Source organism: Strix aluco, chromosome Z, assembly GCF_031877795.1.
Source record: "Strix aluco isolate bStrAlu1 chromosome Z, bStrAlu1.hap1, whole genome shotgun sequence".
Taxonomy (NCBI): Eukaryota; Metazoa; Chordata; class Aves; order Strigiformes; family Strigidae; genus Strix; species Strix aluco.
The window spans coordinates 60,637,772-60,655,365 of NC_133971.1; the positions used below are offsets into that span (position 1 = coordinate 60,637,772).

The 17,594-nt window shown below is 39.6% G+C and overlaps 1 protein-coding gene across 5 annotated transcripts in view; it reads left to right on the forward strand.

Moving 5' to 3' along the window:
• The window catches only part of HOOK3 (hook microtubule tethering protein 3), a 93,061-nt gene that overhangs the window by 3,962 nt on the left and 71,505 nt on the right, over nucleotides 1-17,594 (forward strand). For 4 of the 5 annotated variants that reach the window (XM_074812075.1, XM_074812072.1, XM_074812071.1 and 1 more), the window contains exon 2: nucleotides 11,181-11,266. In XM_074812075.1, the coding sequence (XP_074668176.1) occupies nucleotides 11,181-11,266 (86 nt within the window). Of the gene's footprint in view, nucleotides 1-7,959; nucleotides 8,000-11,180; nucleotides 11,267-17,594 lie in introns of those variants that run through there. The other variant, XM_074812074.1, reaches the window with a different exon arrangement.

A 17,594-nucleotide genomic window follows, 5' to 3' on the forward strand; every position in this document is an offset into this window, starting at 1 on the left:
AAACAGCAGGATTCCTCAGAGGTCACAGCTGTCTGGTTATAAGTTGCAGATTGCTGTGGAGATGTCATGAACTTTCTTTCCTTCATTATGATAAATATCTCTTTATTTTGCCATGTGCTGCCTCCACCAAGCTGCATCTTGCCTTCTTTCTCTTCCAACATTCAAGGCCAAATATAGTTTCTGTGGTAGACATGTTAAAACTTTTATGATAAATGAGAATTTTGTAAACACTGTACAAGGCTCCTGTTTCAGCACCCTCCATTTTATAAGCACTCTGGCCATTTATGTCGTATAATCTTTTGACATTTCTCCTTTTTGGCTGAAAAATCTCAGTAGAGTGTATATCTGTCTTCTGTGTGGTGGCCTATCCCCAACTGAAAGGATTTGCCTGTATCAGTATGAAATACAGAGACCATGTCAGCAAGTGCTGAAACAGATTTTGATTCCTCAAGAAGGCTGCTTGTAAATGCTTTGTAGGCACCCTTTTCAGAGGAGATCAAATCTGCTGGACTTTACGAGGAAAGCTGTGTTTTGGCCTACTGTCTAGTTACCTTCTTTTTAGACTATGCTGTTCTTGATCCTTGTGCAATCTATGGTTTTACGTATTCTTCTGCTTTCTTGTAGATGCCAAGATTGTAGGAGACTTGCTAAGCCTGTTTTAAACTCTTCTTTCAATCCTCGGTCATTGACCACAAAGTTGCAGGGTTTCATTTTCTTCTGATGATATCATCACATCAGCATCTCTTAGCTCTTGAAGTAAACATCAAATTTCGGGAGTAGTTGATTGTGCTGGTGATGACAGCAGGTCAAGAAGATAATTCTGTTTGAATATGTTGCTGTTCAGACAGAGGGGAAGAAAAACTGCTTGTCAGCAGTCGTGAAGCATGGATCGAGGTATCTGGCAGATCACAGCCCCTGTATCTGCTGTGACAGACCAGTAGGTTGAGCAACCTTTTTTTATTTTTTATGACCTCTCACCAAAATGGTAAAGAATTTGTTGCTTCACCTTTTTAGTTGTCTAAGAGTGATATTTTGAGCATATCATTCACTATGTTTGAAGGAGCTGAGGTGTCTAGCACCACTGTTAGGTTATAGGGATTTTTCTGAGCTATTGCTGAGAGGTCAAGCAGAGGCTTCTCTTAAAGATTGTAGAGCAAGTGATATAAAGCAGGTAATATATGAAGATAATAAGATACATTTTGTATGTATTCCCTCTCCACCCTTCTTTTAAGTCACTAACAGGAAGGAAGGCTGAACACAGAATTTGGAGGTGTTTTGACACAGTGTTCTTTGTCCCAAATCCTGCCTTTTTCAATTTACTCCTTTCTGAAGAGCTGCTCTATAGCAGTAGTACATTTATAACAATTGCTAGTTCTCTGAAGAAAAAAAACCATTTAGATGTGATTCAGTATGTGCTCAATTTCATCTTCCAGTTCTGCCCCTTCATTTTTGGGGGGGGGGAATTGTGAGATGTTGCTTGGAGAAGAAACAGATTTTGCTGCTGAGAACTGTGAACCTTAAACAGTATAAAGGAAACAACTTTTCTGTTAATCTCAAGGTGGGAGGTGAGGAGAGAAACCTGTTTCTGTCTTCTTTTTGAAATACTTAAACAGTTATTTCAAAAAGATGAAGTCAAATTTTGAATTTTGCACAATTATCTCTGTCTTATTGTGAGACCATTTTGAGGCCCTTGAACTGGAAGATAATATTCTGACATTCTTTTCCTGGACCATCAGAAGTCTTTGTTTCCTGGACCATTAAAAGTCTTTGCTGCAATTTGTTTGACTTCTGTAGAGCAATTGCAGACTTTCAAGTTGTGGAGCACGGGAGGGAGAAGAAGAGGGGCCCCAGACTCAATTGCACTTGCTGCTATCTGCTTTTTTGGCTGAGCTGAGGACTCTTGAGTACTGTGATAGATTAGAAAGACTTAATAACTTCAGTTTGCCTCCAGCTTCAGAGCCTAAGTCCAGGGTTGCTTAATCAATTTAATTTGCAAGTCCTAGTCATTAATTTAAAAAAACCCAATGAAGTTATTGGCCACACAGCAACTAACATTACCACAAGGTTAAGGCAGGAATGCATGGCTGGAATTGAAGGGAAGGAGGTAGTAGTGACCTTCTTGTGGCATTTGTTGCCAACAGCCTGGCAGGTCCTGCCACACAGGAAAGTGAAAGGGATTAACTCTGTCCCCAACCTACTGGTAGTGGTTTCCTGCCCTGCAGAGTATGCATGTGCTGTTTTCCTGGCTACTTTAATTTGCCATGCATGACTCATTCATTCTTTTGAGTTACTTGGTACTTCTCATTCAGGGCAATGAACAAGAGGCAGTGTGGAAAGGAGGAGGAAGGTTTTGGTGGAGGGAAGAGCTCTCTAATGTTAAAGGTAGGAGGAGGCCAGCCAGCACTCCACTACTGCATGTGGCAGGCAAAAGCTTCTGTATGAATGCAAGTGTTTCAGTGGACTGGTTGGGTCCACAACGGGATGGCATCTTTTCAAAGGGGAGACACAGGAAGTGTTTTTGGAGCGGTGCATGTAGTAGAGCAAATATTGCACAAAAGTTGCATTGTAAATCTGATGATAATGTGCTTCAGCCCTAGAATTTGTAGGTCTCTTTCATGTCATTTAGCTGATAGCTGCTCTGCAAGTGCACACTACACTGGAAATGTAGTGCTTTGTCTCCTCTGCAGAAGTCCCATTGACTGTTCAGAGATTAGTCTCTCAAGGTAGCTAAGTTTAGATACTGAAGCTAAACAACAATTGGGTGTTTGCACCCCATGTGTTGTATGTTTTGTGGGCATTAGATCTGGGAAGTGAGCATTCGTATTTTATTCATTCCAGAGTTGCAAAGTATTAAATAGGTTATAGCCTTTCCTACATTTCTGGATTATATAAGATAAACCTTTGAGTGAACTTGTTTGCCATGGCAGCAGGGTATCCATAGTTTTACATCAGGATAGGAATAAATAGAAGTAAGTTTGTGTTAAAACCACCATAATCTCTGTTGAAGTTAATCAATTCTACTGCCTCTTTGGTGGTTAGGAAAAAAAAGACCAGCAGGACTTGATCACTCTGGCATGGTTTAGTTGATTTTGTTTTATGGACAATGCTAAAAGATGGCAGCCTGCTCCACGGTGGCTCCTGCCTTTTTTAAGGAATCATTTTAGTCAGCCTCTGAAAAATTTTGTTCTGCATACCTACACAGTCTCCACGAAGTTCAGGAAAATGTTTGCTGAAATATAAATCCTGGAAATGGAGAACTGCAAGATATGCTAAATTTAGTGGTGTGCCATACATCTGTGTTACCAGTTCTAGAATCTGTTAAGTCTGAAATCTCTTAGCCTGATGAAAACTTACTGCCAACTCTCTCTGAATACTATCTTTTAGCTGCTAAGTCTTTCTTGCTCTTGTGATCCTGTTAAAGATTATTTCCACACTGTGGAATTTTTTGGAGATGATATTTCAGTAGAGCTTAGTGCTCTTGGATTCACCTTCTGTGCCTTTGGGGGAGACTTCTTTATTCTACCTGTCAATAGAGATGGTACTTTTCATCTAGATTATAGGTGCAGGAAGTTCTGGGCTTTAAATAGTTATTCTTCTTTTTCTGTGTTTTGCAAGGGACCATGAAGATGATCAGGGGGCTGGAGCACCTTCCTTACGAGGACAGACTGGGAGAGTTCTTCAGTTTAGAGAAGAGAAAGCTCTGGGGAGACCTTACTGTGGCCTTCCAGTACTTAAAGGTGACCTACAGGAAAGATAGGGAGGGATCTTTATTAGGGAACATACTGGTAGGATGAGGGGAAAAGGATTTAAACTGAAAGGGGTTGTATTTAGATTAGGTATAAGGAAGAAATTCTTCACTGTGAGGGTGGTGAGACACTGGAACAGGTTGCCCAGAGAAGTCGTGGCTGCCCCCTCCCTGATGTGTTCAAGGCCAGATTGGATGGGGCTTTGAGCAACCTATAGTAGAAGGTATCCCTGCCCATGGCAGATGGTCTTTAACTAGATGACCTTTAAGGTCCCTTCCAACCCAAACCATACTATGATTCTAAATATGTATAAATTTGGGCTACTAGTATGCAAATTTTTTCTGGCTAACCACTAGCCTAGAAGTTAATGGACTTTGCTTTGCCTTATGCAAATAGAAGCTATGCCTTGATGCATGTCCTGTATCTTAGTATGGGTCAATTTGGGCACATTTGCCTGGTGCTGTTTAGGTTTCTAGTAGCCTAGCAGTCTTCATTCAGGATAAGAAGAGTTTTGCTTTTTGGTTTATTGAGCACTGTTCTGCTGTTTGTATTTAACACCTACTTTTAGAGAACACCTTTGGTGAAACTTCATGCATCCCATCCCAGTTCTACAGGTTGCATTATCAGCTAGGCTTCTGTGAGTCAGAGTGCTGAAGACAGAAGATATCCTACAGACATCACTTTAATTATGTTATTTTGTCAACTCTGGATAGTAGAGATGGAAATTTTTCCACTCTGATCAGCAGAGGAAGCCGGTGGTTCACGTCCTGTAAACCCTGCCATTTGTTTTCTTCCATCAGAAGATGTTTCTGGTCTTAAAGGGCACTCTTTTTGGTTTCTAACATTCATTGGTGCTTGGTGGAGTATGAATTTATGTATCCTATAAATGTGGGTGTACTGAGGTAATGTTTGCCAGTTTTGCACTTACTAATAGCTTGTATTTTGAGAAAAGAGAAAGCATCAATGGTAAATATTACTTTTATATAAAACATGATTAAGTAGATGAAAGCTTAGAAAGGACTGTTGTTTACAGTGCTGTGTTAGGCCTTCCTATTACATATCATATTTTCATTTTATCTTAATCACAAATGCTGTGTAGTATTCTTTTTCATCAGCTGGCTTATCTGGCTTTCAACTGAAAACAAAAATACAATCATTTTCTCCTTAGGCATTGGTGGATTAGCTTGTCTTCCCATGGATGTTTCTGAAATGGTTAAAGTAAATACCATTCAAACTTGAGACTCGGTTCATTGTATTTTAATAATGTGTTGTACTTGAACGCTGTAGTTAGCAGCAATTTACTGGCAATGCCAAAATAGTGCAGTAATAACTGGTTTATGCTGTCATGACTCTCTCATCTCACAAGTCCTTTAGTAAGTCAGCTTTAGTCAAGATGTCTCTACTTTCTGCACTGTGTTTCTGCAAAGGAAATGTTTAATCTTTAAACTATGAATGAAATATTTTGACTGAGATCTTTCATGACCTGTTCAGGTATTTGGGGTCAAACATGGTATGTGTAAAATAAGAAGAAAATTAATGAAAGTAACACTCAACTACTTCTCCCTGAAAGAATCCCCACCCTGGACAGTAATGTAAAGACCTTGCCATTTCATTGTTTGGCTAATTGAGTGCCTAATGTTATGGCTGGATTGAAAAGTAACTCTTGAGATTTTAATAAGGAAAGTCTGACAACCTAAAAATCAGTGAAAATATCTGGAAATTCAAGTTCTGGATAAAACTGTTGTTGCTTGTTGGAGAGCCTGGATCCCCTTTGTTTCATGCAGTCTGCTGCTGTCTTGGAAGGCATGAAAAAATAGCTTATAGCATGACTATCCAAGCAGAAGGTAGCAGTGCTTCCAACTGGGAGGAGAAAAATGGGTGAAGAAACCTTAAAGTTGTCCAGAAGCACAGGATCTGGTTGTAGGATAGGAATCCGATTCTCATTATGACAGGTGTGGCTCGACAGAGGAATTTGGTATCTGAGGAAGAACAGCTTCCTGTATCACATAATTAGCTCACCATCCTGAAAAAAAAATAACGGTCTGGTTTCCTGCTGGCATTTAAGCTGAGTGAAATTTGTTTTAGTGATATTCTTGAAGATCTCATAGGTAATATTGGATGAATGTATGAGGACAGAAGTATCTAACCCTCCTTAATCTTTTCTGCCCGTTTGCTCTTTCAAGTGTTCTTGCTAATAGCTTGAGTAGTGATTCACATCCAACCCACTGAGGGTGGTTACCTTCTTGTTCTTAGTCCTTTTAGCCGCTTCTCCCTGTCTCGGCTGTGTGATCTGTTTCTTCTGTCGTGATACAGAATTGTTCTAGGCTCTACGTGCCAGCTGGTTGTAAGGTAGCATAGTCAGTTCCAAAAATGTAGGGAAGTAGTGGGTAAATACTTCTAAAGGATCATTTATAGGTTGGGGAGTACTTTGCTCTGATAAAGAACTAATTGGAAACTGGGCATTAACTTTTGTTGTGTTTGCGCATAAGGTAACTAGTCACACTGTTTTATCTGCTAAGAACCTCTAATAAAGATTACAGAATCACAGAATTATTCAGGTTGGAAAAGACCCTTGGGATCATCGAGTCCAACCATCAGCCCTACTCTACAAAGTTCTCCCCTACACCATATCCCCCAACATCACGTCCAAATGACGCTTAAACACATCCAGGGATGGTGACTCCACCACCTCCCTGGGCAGCCTATTCCACTGTCTGACCGCTCTTTCTGTGAAAAATCTTTTCCTAATGTCCAGTCTAAACCTCCCCTGTTGCAGTTTAAAGCCATTCCCTCTTGTTCTATCGCTAATTACCTGTGAGAAGAGACCAGCACCAACCTCTCTACAATGTCCTTTCAGGTAGTTGTAGAGAGTGATGAGGTCTCCCCTCAGCCTTCTCCTCCTCAAACTAAACAGTCCCAGCTCCTTCAGTCGCTCCTCATAGGATTTATTCTCCAGGCCCTTCACCATCTTAGTTGTCCTCCTCTGCACTCGCTCCAGTACCTCGATATCTCTCTCGTATTGAGGTGCCCAAAACTGGACACAATACTCCAGGTGTGGCCTCACCAGTGCAGAGTACAGGGGGACTAGCACCTCCCTACTTCTGCTGGTCACACTATTTCTAATACAGGCCAGGATACCGTTGGCTTTCTTGGCCACCTGGGCACACTGCTGGCTCATGTTCAGCTGCTTGTCAATTAGAGCCCCCAGATCCTTTTCTTCCACACAGCTCTCCAGCCACACCTCCCCAAGCCTGTAGCGATGCATGGGGTTGTTGTGGCCCAAGTACAGGACCTGACACTTGGCCTTGTTGAAGCTCATCCTGTTGACGTTGGCCCACCGATCCAATCTATCCAAGTCTCTCTGTAGAGCCTCTCTATCCTCATGCAGATCGACACTCCCACTTAACTTGGTGTCATCTGCGAATTTACTGATGATACACTCTATGTCCTTATCAAGATCAATAATAAAGATGTTGAACAGAAATGGTCCCAACACCGAGCCCTGAGGAACACCACTTGTGACAGGCTACCAGCTGGGTTTAACTCCATTGACCACCACTCTCTGGGACCGTCCAACCAGCCAGTGCTTGATCCAGCAGATCATACGCTCATCCAGGCCATGAGCAGCCAGTTTTTCTATGAGAATTCTATGGGGAACTGTGTCGAATGCTTTTCGAAAATCCAGGTAGACGATATCCACAGCTTTCCCCTCATCCAATAGTTGGGTCATCTTGTCATAGAAGGAGATCAGGTTTGTCAGGCAGGACCTGCCTTTCATAACCCCTGTTGACTAGGCCTGATCCCCTGGTTGTCCATTATATGACTTGTAATGGCACTCAAGATGATCTGCTCCATGACCTTCCCTGGTACCAAGGTCAGACTGACAGGTCTGTAGTTTCCTCGATCCTCCCTTCTGCCTCTCTTGTAGATGGGTGTTGCGTTTGCTACCCTATTACAAAGAATACATAAAAGATCTGTTAGGCAACTGCACCAACAATAAAAAGCAAGCTATGTATATAATCACTGTGCAAAGAGCGCAGGTCTTTCATTAACTCTTAGTGTTGAGAAGTGAAAGCTGCTGGAGAGCTTTTTTATCTTTGGGGGGGAAAGAGCTTGAGTTTTGGTGGTTTTTAAATTTTTGTTTTGTTTTGTTTTCCTCCAGCTTCATGGGATGCTAGATTCTCTGTCACAACTTTTATCCTGTTCTTCAGATACTGTCTTTGAGAACTGAGGAAGAAATAGAATGACCAGACGTGGGTATCTCTAGGTTTGCTTTATTAACAACTCAGAGTTGGGCCAACACTACAGTGAATGGCAAATGTCTGAAGAACTCATGCAGTTTATATACTATTTCTAAATCTATTATCTAAGTCCAAAGTCTTTGTAAGTTTCCACTCAACCTTTTAGTTCTTGATTCTCATAATTTATTAAAGTTCACTACAGTCCCCTGTCTCAGCTGAATTCTTCTCTTCTGGTTCCAATCCTTGTTTCAGTTTCAGGGTCATCTTTTGGGTCATCATCATCTTCATCTTTCTTCCACCAGTCTTCATCTCGCACAATTCTGAGAAAGACTTCCAGATGTTCTATTAAAAGCTTAGGTAGAGCAAGCAGTTTCTATATACTAAATTCTCTTAATCTAGCAAAACACCTGTGTTTAGTCAATTAATTATCCTTTGTTAAAAGTGTCTTTATATGATTAACTTGACTGGGTTTTAAACCAGCCTTCGTTTGGGACTATACAAGAAACAGGCTAAGAACACTTGTCAGGCTGTTGAGCAGCATTCTGGTTGCTTTGGTAATATTACAAGATAGCTAAGTCCTGAACACATTTTACTAGGTCTTAAAATCTATTTCAAATATACCAGAGGTTATATTTAAAATTCTTCTACACCTTCATACCAAGAATATTTTTCATGAAGTACATTTCTGCCTCCTACCCCTAGTAGATAACAAATCCTCACTAGTCATATATGTAATCCAGAACCATAACTCAGATTTTCTAAGGTTCTGACTTCCTGCAGCAATTATTTAGTTCCCAGTGATAGCCTCCTTTGCATTGAAACAGTCACTTGCTACTCCTTATTTTAAGGTTTGTATAAAAATGGACAGCTCATATTCATGCCCATGTGAATCAGAGGTCTGGATTAATAATTAATAAAATGAAATAAAACCTTTTTTTTCTCATTACATGATAGTTGATAGAAGGTGTGAAGGCCTACAAGGGCTAGTGATTGAGCCAAGTGGTTGGTGTTTTTTTTTCCCCATACTCTTGTATGATAGAATCAGAATAGTTTGGGTTGGAAGGTTAATGGTCATCTAGTCCAACCTGCCTGCAATAAGCAGGGAGATCTTCAACTAAATCAGGTTGTTCTGAGTCCTATCCAACCTGAACTTGAATGTTTCCAGGTATGGGGCATACACCACCTCTCTGGGTAACCTGTTCCAGTGTTTCACCACCTTCTTTATAAAAAATGTCTTCCTGATATCCAGTCTGAATCTATCCTCCTTTAGTTTAAAACTATTACCCCTTGTCTTATTGCTACAGACCCAGTTAAAAAGTTGGTTACCATCTTTCTTATAAGCTCCCTTTAAGTGTTGAAAGACCACAATAAGGTCTCACCCGAGCCTTCTCTTCTCCAGGCTAAGCAACCCCAGTTCCCTTAGCTTGTCCTCGCAGGAGAGGTGTTTCATTCCTCTGATCATTTTTGTGATCCTCCTCTGGACCTGCTCCAGCAGGTTCATTTTTCCTGTGCTGAGGACTCCAGATCTGGATGTAGTGCTCCATGTGGGGTCTCACCAGAGCAGAGTAGATGAAGAGAATCACCTCCCTTGACCTGCTCGCCACCCTTCTTTTCATGCAGCCCAGGATGGGTTTCTGGGCTGCAAGACCACATTGCCAGCTCATGTCCAATTTTTTTCTCACCAATAACCTAAAAGTCCTTCTCCACAGGGCTGCTGTCAATCCCTTCATTCTTCAGCCTATATTGATACCAGGAGTTGCCCTGATCCATGTGCAGGACCTTGCACTTGGCCTTGTTGAACCTCGTGAAGTTCACATGGGCCCACTTCTCGAGCTTGTCCATGTCCCTCTGATTGTCATCTGTTCCCTCAGGCATAATGTCAAGGCTCCATGTAGTGGTACAAGAAATAGAAAAAAAAAAAATCATAACAGGGAATGGGAATTAATTTACGGGTTTGGGGAACTAATAATGGGGACAATATTGCAGACTCTCAAGAAGCAGGAGCACTTCCAGCTAGAAGAGAGAGAAGTCTTCTAGGAGGAAACACATCCCAGTACACAGGAAGGGCAGTGTTTTAACAGCTGCTATTGAGTAGCTGTTTAGAGGCACACACACAAAAATATTTGCTTCTTTGTCTTCACAGCTGGACTCTGGTTCCACACTGCCACATTCTTATCATTCTTCTCCCTTCTGAAAAATGAACTCTACTGTTTCTTAGAGTGGTTTAGCATTTTGTAGAAGTATATGAGAATGTTATAGGAGTTTGACATAAATTTGTAAAGTTGTTTTATATAAGATTTCTTTTTAAGAAAATTTGTAACTCTGGTATCTCTGAAGGATATGAAAAGGATGTAGTTCCTTTGTTTTAAGAGCTGAATAAACATTTTGTAGCATAAATTTGAAACCTAAATTGAAATATTATCCTATGTATTCCTTTCCTATGCAAGCAAAGACATTTATTACAAAATTTAAATGTATGTCAAGAAACAAGTCATATAATTAGTCTTTCTTTAGTCTTTGTCATCTAACTATGAAAAGCATTATGCCCTCAATGGCAATCTTGCATGTGTGACTGTGGGGAAAAGAGTTCAGACTGATTATCTGAGCCTTAATGACAGTGTTGACCTTTTCTTGTGCATAAAGTATTGGGGAAGTATGATGATAAAATTAGTTACAAAACAGCCAAGAGTATGCATCTTGGTTTAGTAGCATTGTGCTCTCCTTTTCCATCTGATAGAGGGAAGTAGTGAAGTCTGGAATATGTATGTCCCTCTACGTTTGATCTTCTGGTTGTGGGGACCCTATGAGAGTTTTGTGTGATCAGTGTTACTTCTAAAAGCTGAGTTTCTTAGTATGCTCGAGAGTGTACTTGAATATATGCTCTAGAAGTACTCGAGTGGGAGAACAGCAGGCCCAGTGACTTTCCAAATGAGAAGATGCTGTGGAAAATTTCCCTTTTGGAGAATATACTGCTGTTATTTGTAGCAAAGTTTACAAGTTTGTGAAAACAAAGATGGTAAGCCCTGAGAGCAGTTAATTTCTTTGATTGCTATTTAATCTAAAGCTTCTTAATTCCTAACACATACACTAAATGTGTGGGGTTTATTCTGTCTATTTGCTATTTGGTAGCATTTTTTTTTTAACTTTTGAAAATCCCTTGACATTGAAGATAACCTTTTCTTTTTTCTCGCAGATCCAGACGTTTAATGTTGAGGCACCATGCCAGACCGTGGAAGATTTAACGAATGGGGTTGTGATGGCCCAGGTTCTTCAAAAAATGTAAGAAATTTTTTATTTAATGAATAAAATACAATTTTATTATCTCTGCATTTTTCTGTATTTAAGTGTAATTTAGTTCAAACTTGGCTGGTATTCCATAAGGATATGGCTTTTCCTGTGTTTAGATAGTACTTTAATCTGGAACATGACTAATAAGTTTTTTCTCTATAGTATTCAGATAACTGCCTTAAATGCAAGAAGAAAGGTTTTGTCTTAGGAACATATTTATTCAAGTGCAAGTTTACTGGAAAGTAAGTTGGATTAAAACTAAGCTTACAAAATCGAACTTTAAAAAACTTGGAACTGGTGCAAGGTAAGGTATTGGCTCTGATCATTGCTTGAAAATACAGTCAGTATATCAGTAATGTTAGAATTAGTTTAATTCAATAAAACTTCTGTGATACACTGAAGGGAACTGTCAATTTAGTTGTTTACAAAGATACTATGTTCTTGAAAGCAGGTGAAGGAATAATAGCTGTTACTGGATAATGTTTTTGTTCTTTTGAACTTTAAGATCAAATAGGATAAAATGCATTAGTTCAACATCTCAGTGTAATCTAGGATGTTTCTGGGGAACTAAGATTTGCATCTGAAATGTGGCTATATGCAGACTTACCTGTTTTCACAGAAACACAATTTTTTATTGTTCATTAGAAACTTAAGGAGCATTTACCAAAGTCAGCAGTCCAAATTGAGCATGCCAGTTTCTACAGACCTATTTTTTTAAAAAAAAGATTCATTTTAACATGAAGAGGGTACTGTCCTGAGTGTAAATGCAGAATAAAATGTTTTCTATGTAATTTGTTGAAAATGAAGACTGGACAGGTGCACAATAGATATGAACAGCTTTCTGTTAGAGTTCTTCTGGTTTGCATTAAGAATCATAGAATAGTTGAGTTTGAAAAGCATCTTTGGACTGTTTAATCCAACTCACCTGCTCAAAGCAAGTTGCCCCAGGATTGTGTCAAATCAGATTTTGAGTATATGGAAGGGTGGAGAGTCCACAGCCCCTTGGGGCTACTTATTCCAATATTCAATTGCCCTCACAGTTATTAAAAAAAAAAAAAATCAAAACCAAACAAACAAAAAAAAAAGCTGAGGGCATTATTTTCTTCACATTCAGATGGAAGTACTTTTCAGTCTGTGCCCACTGCCTCTTGTCTGTTTGCTGAACACCACTGAGAAGATTATGTGAGGGTATAAAGAAGGAGCCATCAGGTATTTATACAAAGGATTGATAAGAGCCCACTGACCCTTCTCTTCTTGAGGCTCAACAGACACAGTTCACTCAGTCTCACCTGGTATGACAGATGCTCCAATCCGTTAATCACCTTAATTGCCCTTTGCTGAGCTTCCTTGTATATCCAGGTCTGTCTTATACTGGGGAGCCCAGGACATATCACTTCAGATGTGGTCTCACCAAAGCTGAGTAGTACCTCCCTTGGCCTGCTGGCAATGCTCTTGCCAGTGCAGCCCAGGATGTGGTTGGCCACCTCTGCTACAAGGACACATTGCTAGAATGTGTTCAGCTTGGTTTCTACCAAGCTTCTTCTCTGCAAAACTGCTTTCCAACCGGTTGGCCCCCAGCATATACTGGTGTATGGAGTTTGCACATACCTTTGCTGAAATGTATAATGCTCCTGTCAGTCTGTTCCTCTAGCTTGTCGAGGTCCTTCCAAATGGCAGCACAACTATCAGGTGTATCAAACACTCCTTCCAGCTTTGTATTATCTGAAAACTTGCACTCTGTTTCATCGTCTAGGTCACTACATTTAATAGTATTGACCCCTTGGGTGTGCTGCTAGTGGAATGGCCTCCAGCTAGACTTCATGCTGCTGCTCATAACCCTTTAAGCCTGGCACTTGAGTCATTTTTCGATTTGTAACTACACACACACAGAGCTCTGGTTTTTTTTGTTTGTTTGCCATGCTGCATGCATTAGTGCACAGGCACTTCACATGTACATCTAGTATTGCTGATTCCCAAGAATGAGAACATTCCCTGTAGTGTTTTTCTTCAGGCCTTTCCTTATTTATGTGCATATGCTTGGGATGGCCCCACTTCAGCCTTGTTTTGTTGACTGTGAGGTACTTCTTGTTTAAGTCGTCCCACACCCTTTGCTTGCCAACAGAGTCCATGACTTTGTCACTTGATGTTTGCTTGTATTTTCCCTCCTCTATTGTTTCTTGTTTAAAACTGTTCTTATCAGGTCGGCCAGCCCATTGGTGAAGATGCTTCTGCCCACCATAGTCAGGCGGGTCCCATCTCTTCCAAGCAGTCCTTGATTCTCAAAGAGGGTTTTATGGTCATAGAAACCAAAACCCTGCTGCCAACACCAGTTTACAGCTGGCTATTGACCTGCAGAATCTGTCTGCTCCTCAAGCCCTTCCCGCTAACTGGTGTGATTGGGGAGAATACCACTTGGGCCTTGCCCATAGCTTCCAGAGCCATGTAATCTCACTTGGTACTTTCTGGTTTTCCCTAGCTGTACAGCTGGTGCCCAGGTGGAAGAGCAGAAGGAGTAATAGTCTGAGGGCTGGACAAGCTTTGGCAGTCTTTCAGCAGTGCCATTAATTCAAACCCCTTGCAAGCAGCAACCCTTCTCAGATGATGAGTCAGTCAGAAGATGAGGGTCCTCCATCACTTGTTAATGCTTGCCACTTCCCTCTTGTACTGCTGCATGGCTCAGGTTTACTGAACACAGATGATTCATTTGACAGAGCTCCTAGCACCTTAATAGCTATGAGGGCACTGAATCTGTTTTGAGGTTGCAAATCCTCCAGTGGAGCAGGAGCCTTCCTCCTAGTGAAAGAAAAAAGCTGCCAGTTCAACAGGAAGAAAAAGGGAAAGAGGAAATCCCTATGTAGTCAAATATTTCAAGGGAACACTTTTCAGCATGTGGAAGGGTAAGATCTGGAGCATAGAATCTTAAAAGCTTAGAGAACAGTCTTTCTTTCCTACCTGAAACTTTGAAGAAGTAAATGCTGCAAAGTTTTTTTATGCACTTAATTTCTCTTTCTGTGAGGAAGATGAGGTGTCACTTATAAGAATTATCCAATCTTTATGTATTTTTGCATTAGTCAAAACTAATTTCAAGTAATGTCAGCAGTCCTCTTGCTTCAGTGATTGAACCAGTCTTTCTACTGCTTTAATCTATTTTGTTGGTACACAAAAGATGACACAACACCACACCCTCCAGCAGAAATGGTTTTCCAACCCAGCATTTAAATCAGCTCACGTGTAAGTTTTCTGAAGTCTGAACATCAGGTTTACAAGTCTGGAGGTAAATACAACATAAACTTGATACTGCTCCTCTTTTTTAGGGTTGGAAAGATATCATTCTTTTTTACCTGCTGGAGTATAGAAAGGTAGTGACCATATAAATGGTGTGTTCAGTAAACTTTACAGTAAGTCAGGATTTCAGCATAATCATCTGTAAATTTGTTTTCAGAGCATTTAGAAAAAATGTAGTAGTGACATATTTAATATGAGTATTTATCTGTCTTGAACTTTTGTAGTTTTTCATAGGGTACAGGTTTCACTTAACTTAATGATGGGCCAACAGTTAATAACTGTATATATTCTTGACTGACTAGTTCAAAGACAGAATTTGGATCTAAAACATAATAATACCTTGATACAAACCAAAACTTCAGTGTCAAAGGCCCTTCAATAACCTTACTGACTATTTTAGCCTGGTACTACCATGACCTGAAATACTGTCTCGGTATTAAGAAAACTGTTCTGAGATATTGTTTTCAGCTGATGAACTGATGTTTTAAAAAAGAGATGTACAATACAAATATTGCATTTCTGTAGCATGATTTTAAAATATTTCCTTTAGTAATTACCATGATGAGACTGAATGCAGGAATTCTATAGTTTACCCAGTTTATATGTAAAGATCAACTAAGCAGTTTAAAGTTCTTTCTCTGTGCCCTCGGTAATAATTTGAACCTGACAAAATCAGTATTTGGCTGTCTTACTTTCTGATAGTTGTGCTTCAGATTTAACATTTCCATACTTGTGCTATGAATACATTGATTCTCATACATTGCTGTGAATGCCTTGATTCTCACTGCATTCCTGTTGAGATAAACTTTGAAGAGTAGCAACAAGCTGATCTTGCATTGTAAAACAGGAATGATAACATATGAACAATTTTTGAGGGAAAATATTATTGCTGCTGCTTTTTTTTTTGTAGTAACTGAAGATGACTCCAGATTTTTGCAGTAGATACCAAGGGTTGCAGAATAGCCAAACATTGTCTGTTTCCCTGAACGTGAGAGATGGGAACATAGGCCTAATACAGGGATCAACATTTGTATAGTTGACTATAAAACCGATCAGGAGCATGTTGACAAAGCCATTTTAAGTATTCTTTCTTGAAAACAAAAGCAAATTTGACACTAGCAGTGAAGTCCTCCTTTTGTTCCTTCAAACAGATACCACAGAAAGAGTACTTAGTCAGGAATCAGGGAATGTTCAATGATATGAAGCAAGTCTAGAGCAGGCTTTTCCAGTCTACCCTTCTTTTTGTATTAGCAGCACTGGCTCCCGCGCTATCTTGAGAAAGATCACCACGTAGAAGAAAATTTTTGCATGTATAGAAATGTGTAAGAGCAAGACACCTGGGTGCTCAAGATTACTTGGAAAAGTCATGCAGTGATGTTAAATAGTAAAGAGCAAGCACAGCCTGAAAGCACCAGGTCACTGCAAACAGATGTCATATGCGGTAAAAACTTGAACAGTTGTGGCATTGACATGAAAATCCCTCAACAAGATAATATTCAAAGGACAAATCTATTGTCTCATCTGGAGACACAAATCCTAAATGCTGTTACTCTTATTACGTTGAGTAAACTACTATTTCTGTAATGCATATTCCTTGAAATTTGGGTGTATTTCAGTATAGCTTGCTCCCATTTAGGGTTCTTCATCAATGTGTGTTCTTTGAGGCTAATAGTACTAATAGGTTAATTATATAAAGGTGGGAAGGGAGAATTCTGACAACTTTTGTGTGCATCAGGACTTTTAGTATAGTAAATTAATGTTTAAAAATAGCTGGAAGAGCAGATTAATATGTCCAGTGAGAATTTAAGAAAAAAAAGAGTTTGCTATGAATAAACAGTCAGTGAAGAACTCTGTGAGTAGTGTGAGGTAGAACATTGATGAAAATTGAAAGATATTGGGATGATCCAGTGATCTGGATCTATTTCCATAGGAGAGTAAGAATAGCATTTCTTCTTGAAAACTTTAAAGTTTAGAAGTCTGAACTCTCTATTCTTTCTATTTTTTAAACTCCACCTTCATAGAAAGAACCCTTTGGTACTTACGAGGGCAGAAGATAGTAGAAACAAGATGAAATTAAGACAGTAGTTTATGATGAGGAACATTTTCAGAGAGACCCCTAGTCCAGGGAATTAGGTGCTTTAGATATACAGAAAATTTGCACACTGCAGAACTTTAGGATTTGTTGTCAATAAAAGAAAAAAAGGAAAAATATTGCTTATTCATCTTCTGATAAAAAACAGCTGTGCCTTCTTTTAAGTGTTAAGAAGGGGCCAGCAGCTCCCTCAATTGTTCTCAGTTTTTTTGTACATTGTTCTCAATATTTTTTGTAGTCAAAGTAGTAGCCCATTTGTAAGTAAGGGCCATTCATCAGACATAACAACTAATGTAGCAGAATTTTCTGTAATAAAACTGCTGGAAGAGTCTGTGAGCTGAAAAGGGTACAGAGGAAATTAAATGTGTGCTAAGTAACCAACTATGAGCAATTTTGCTTACAGATGCAGTTGTTAATAAACAGATGTTGGTAAATCCCTGAAGGACACTTTCTTTCTTTTATCATAAAACCTTTATCTTTGAATTTCAGGTTAAAGTAGCATTGAATGGAATTCTCCAGTGCTGACTCTATTATCTAGCAGAAGAAATTCAGTCTATGCTTTAGTTTATCTTTTTTGTGATACTCTGTAAGATTCACTGTTCCTTTGTGTTCAGATGTGAAGATTACTGGTCCCTCTGACTAGAATGGTCTGATAAAATGCCTGTACACAATCAGTATTGATTACTATTTTAGAGGGCTGTACTTCAGGAGAAAAGATTGGAAGCAAAAGAAAATATTTGAACTGTCTGTGAGTAGACTGCCTAAAATCATGTAGCTTATGCTCTTTAGAGCAGGTAGAAGTGCTGCCATAGCTTGCTTCTGAATTACATCCTCTCTTTCTTAATTTTTTTTGGTAGCTTTCACTGATGTTACTCATGTTTTCACCATCCGTTGATATCCCTAGAACAGCACAATTCCTTGGTTTATACTACAGTTTTAAAT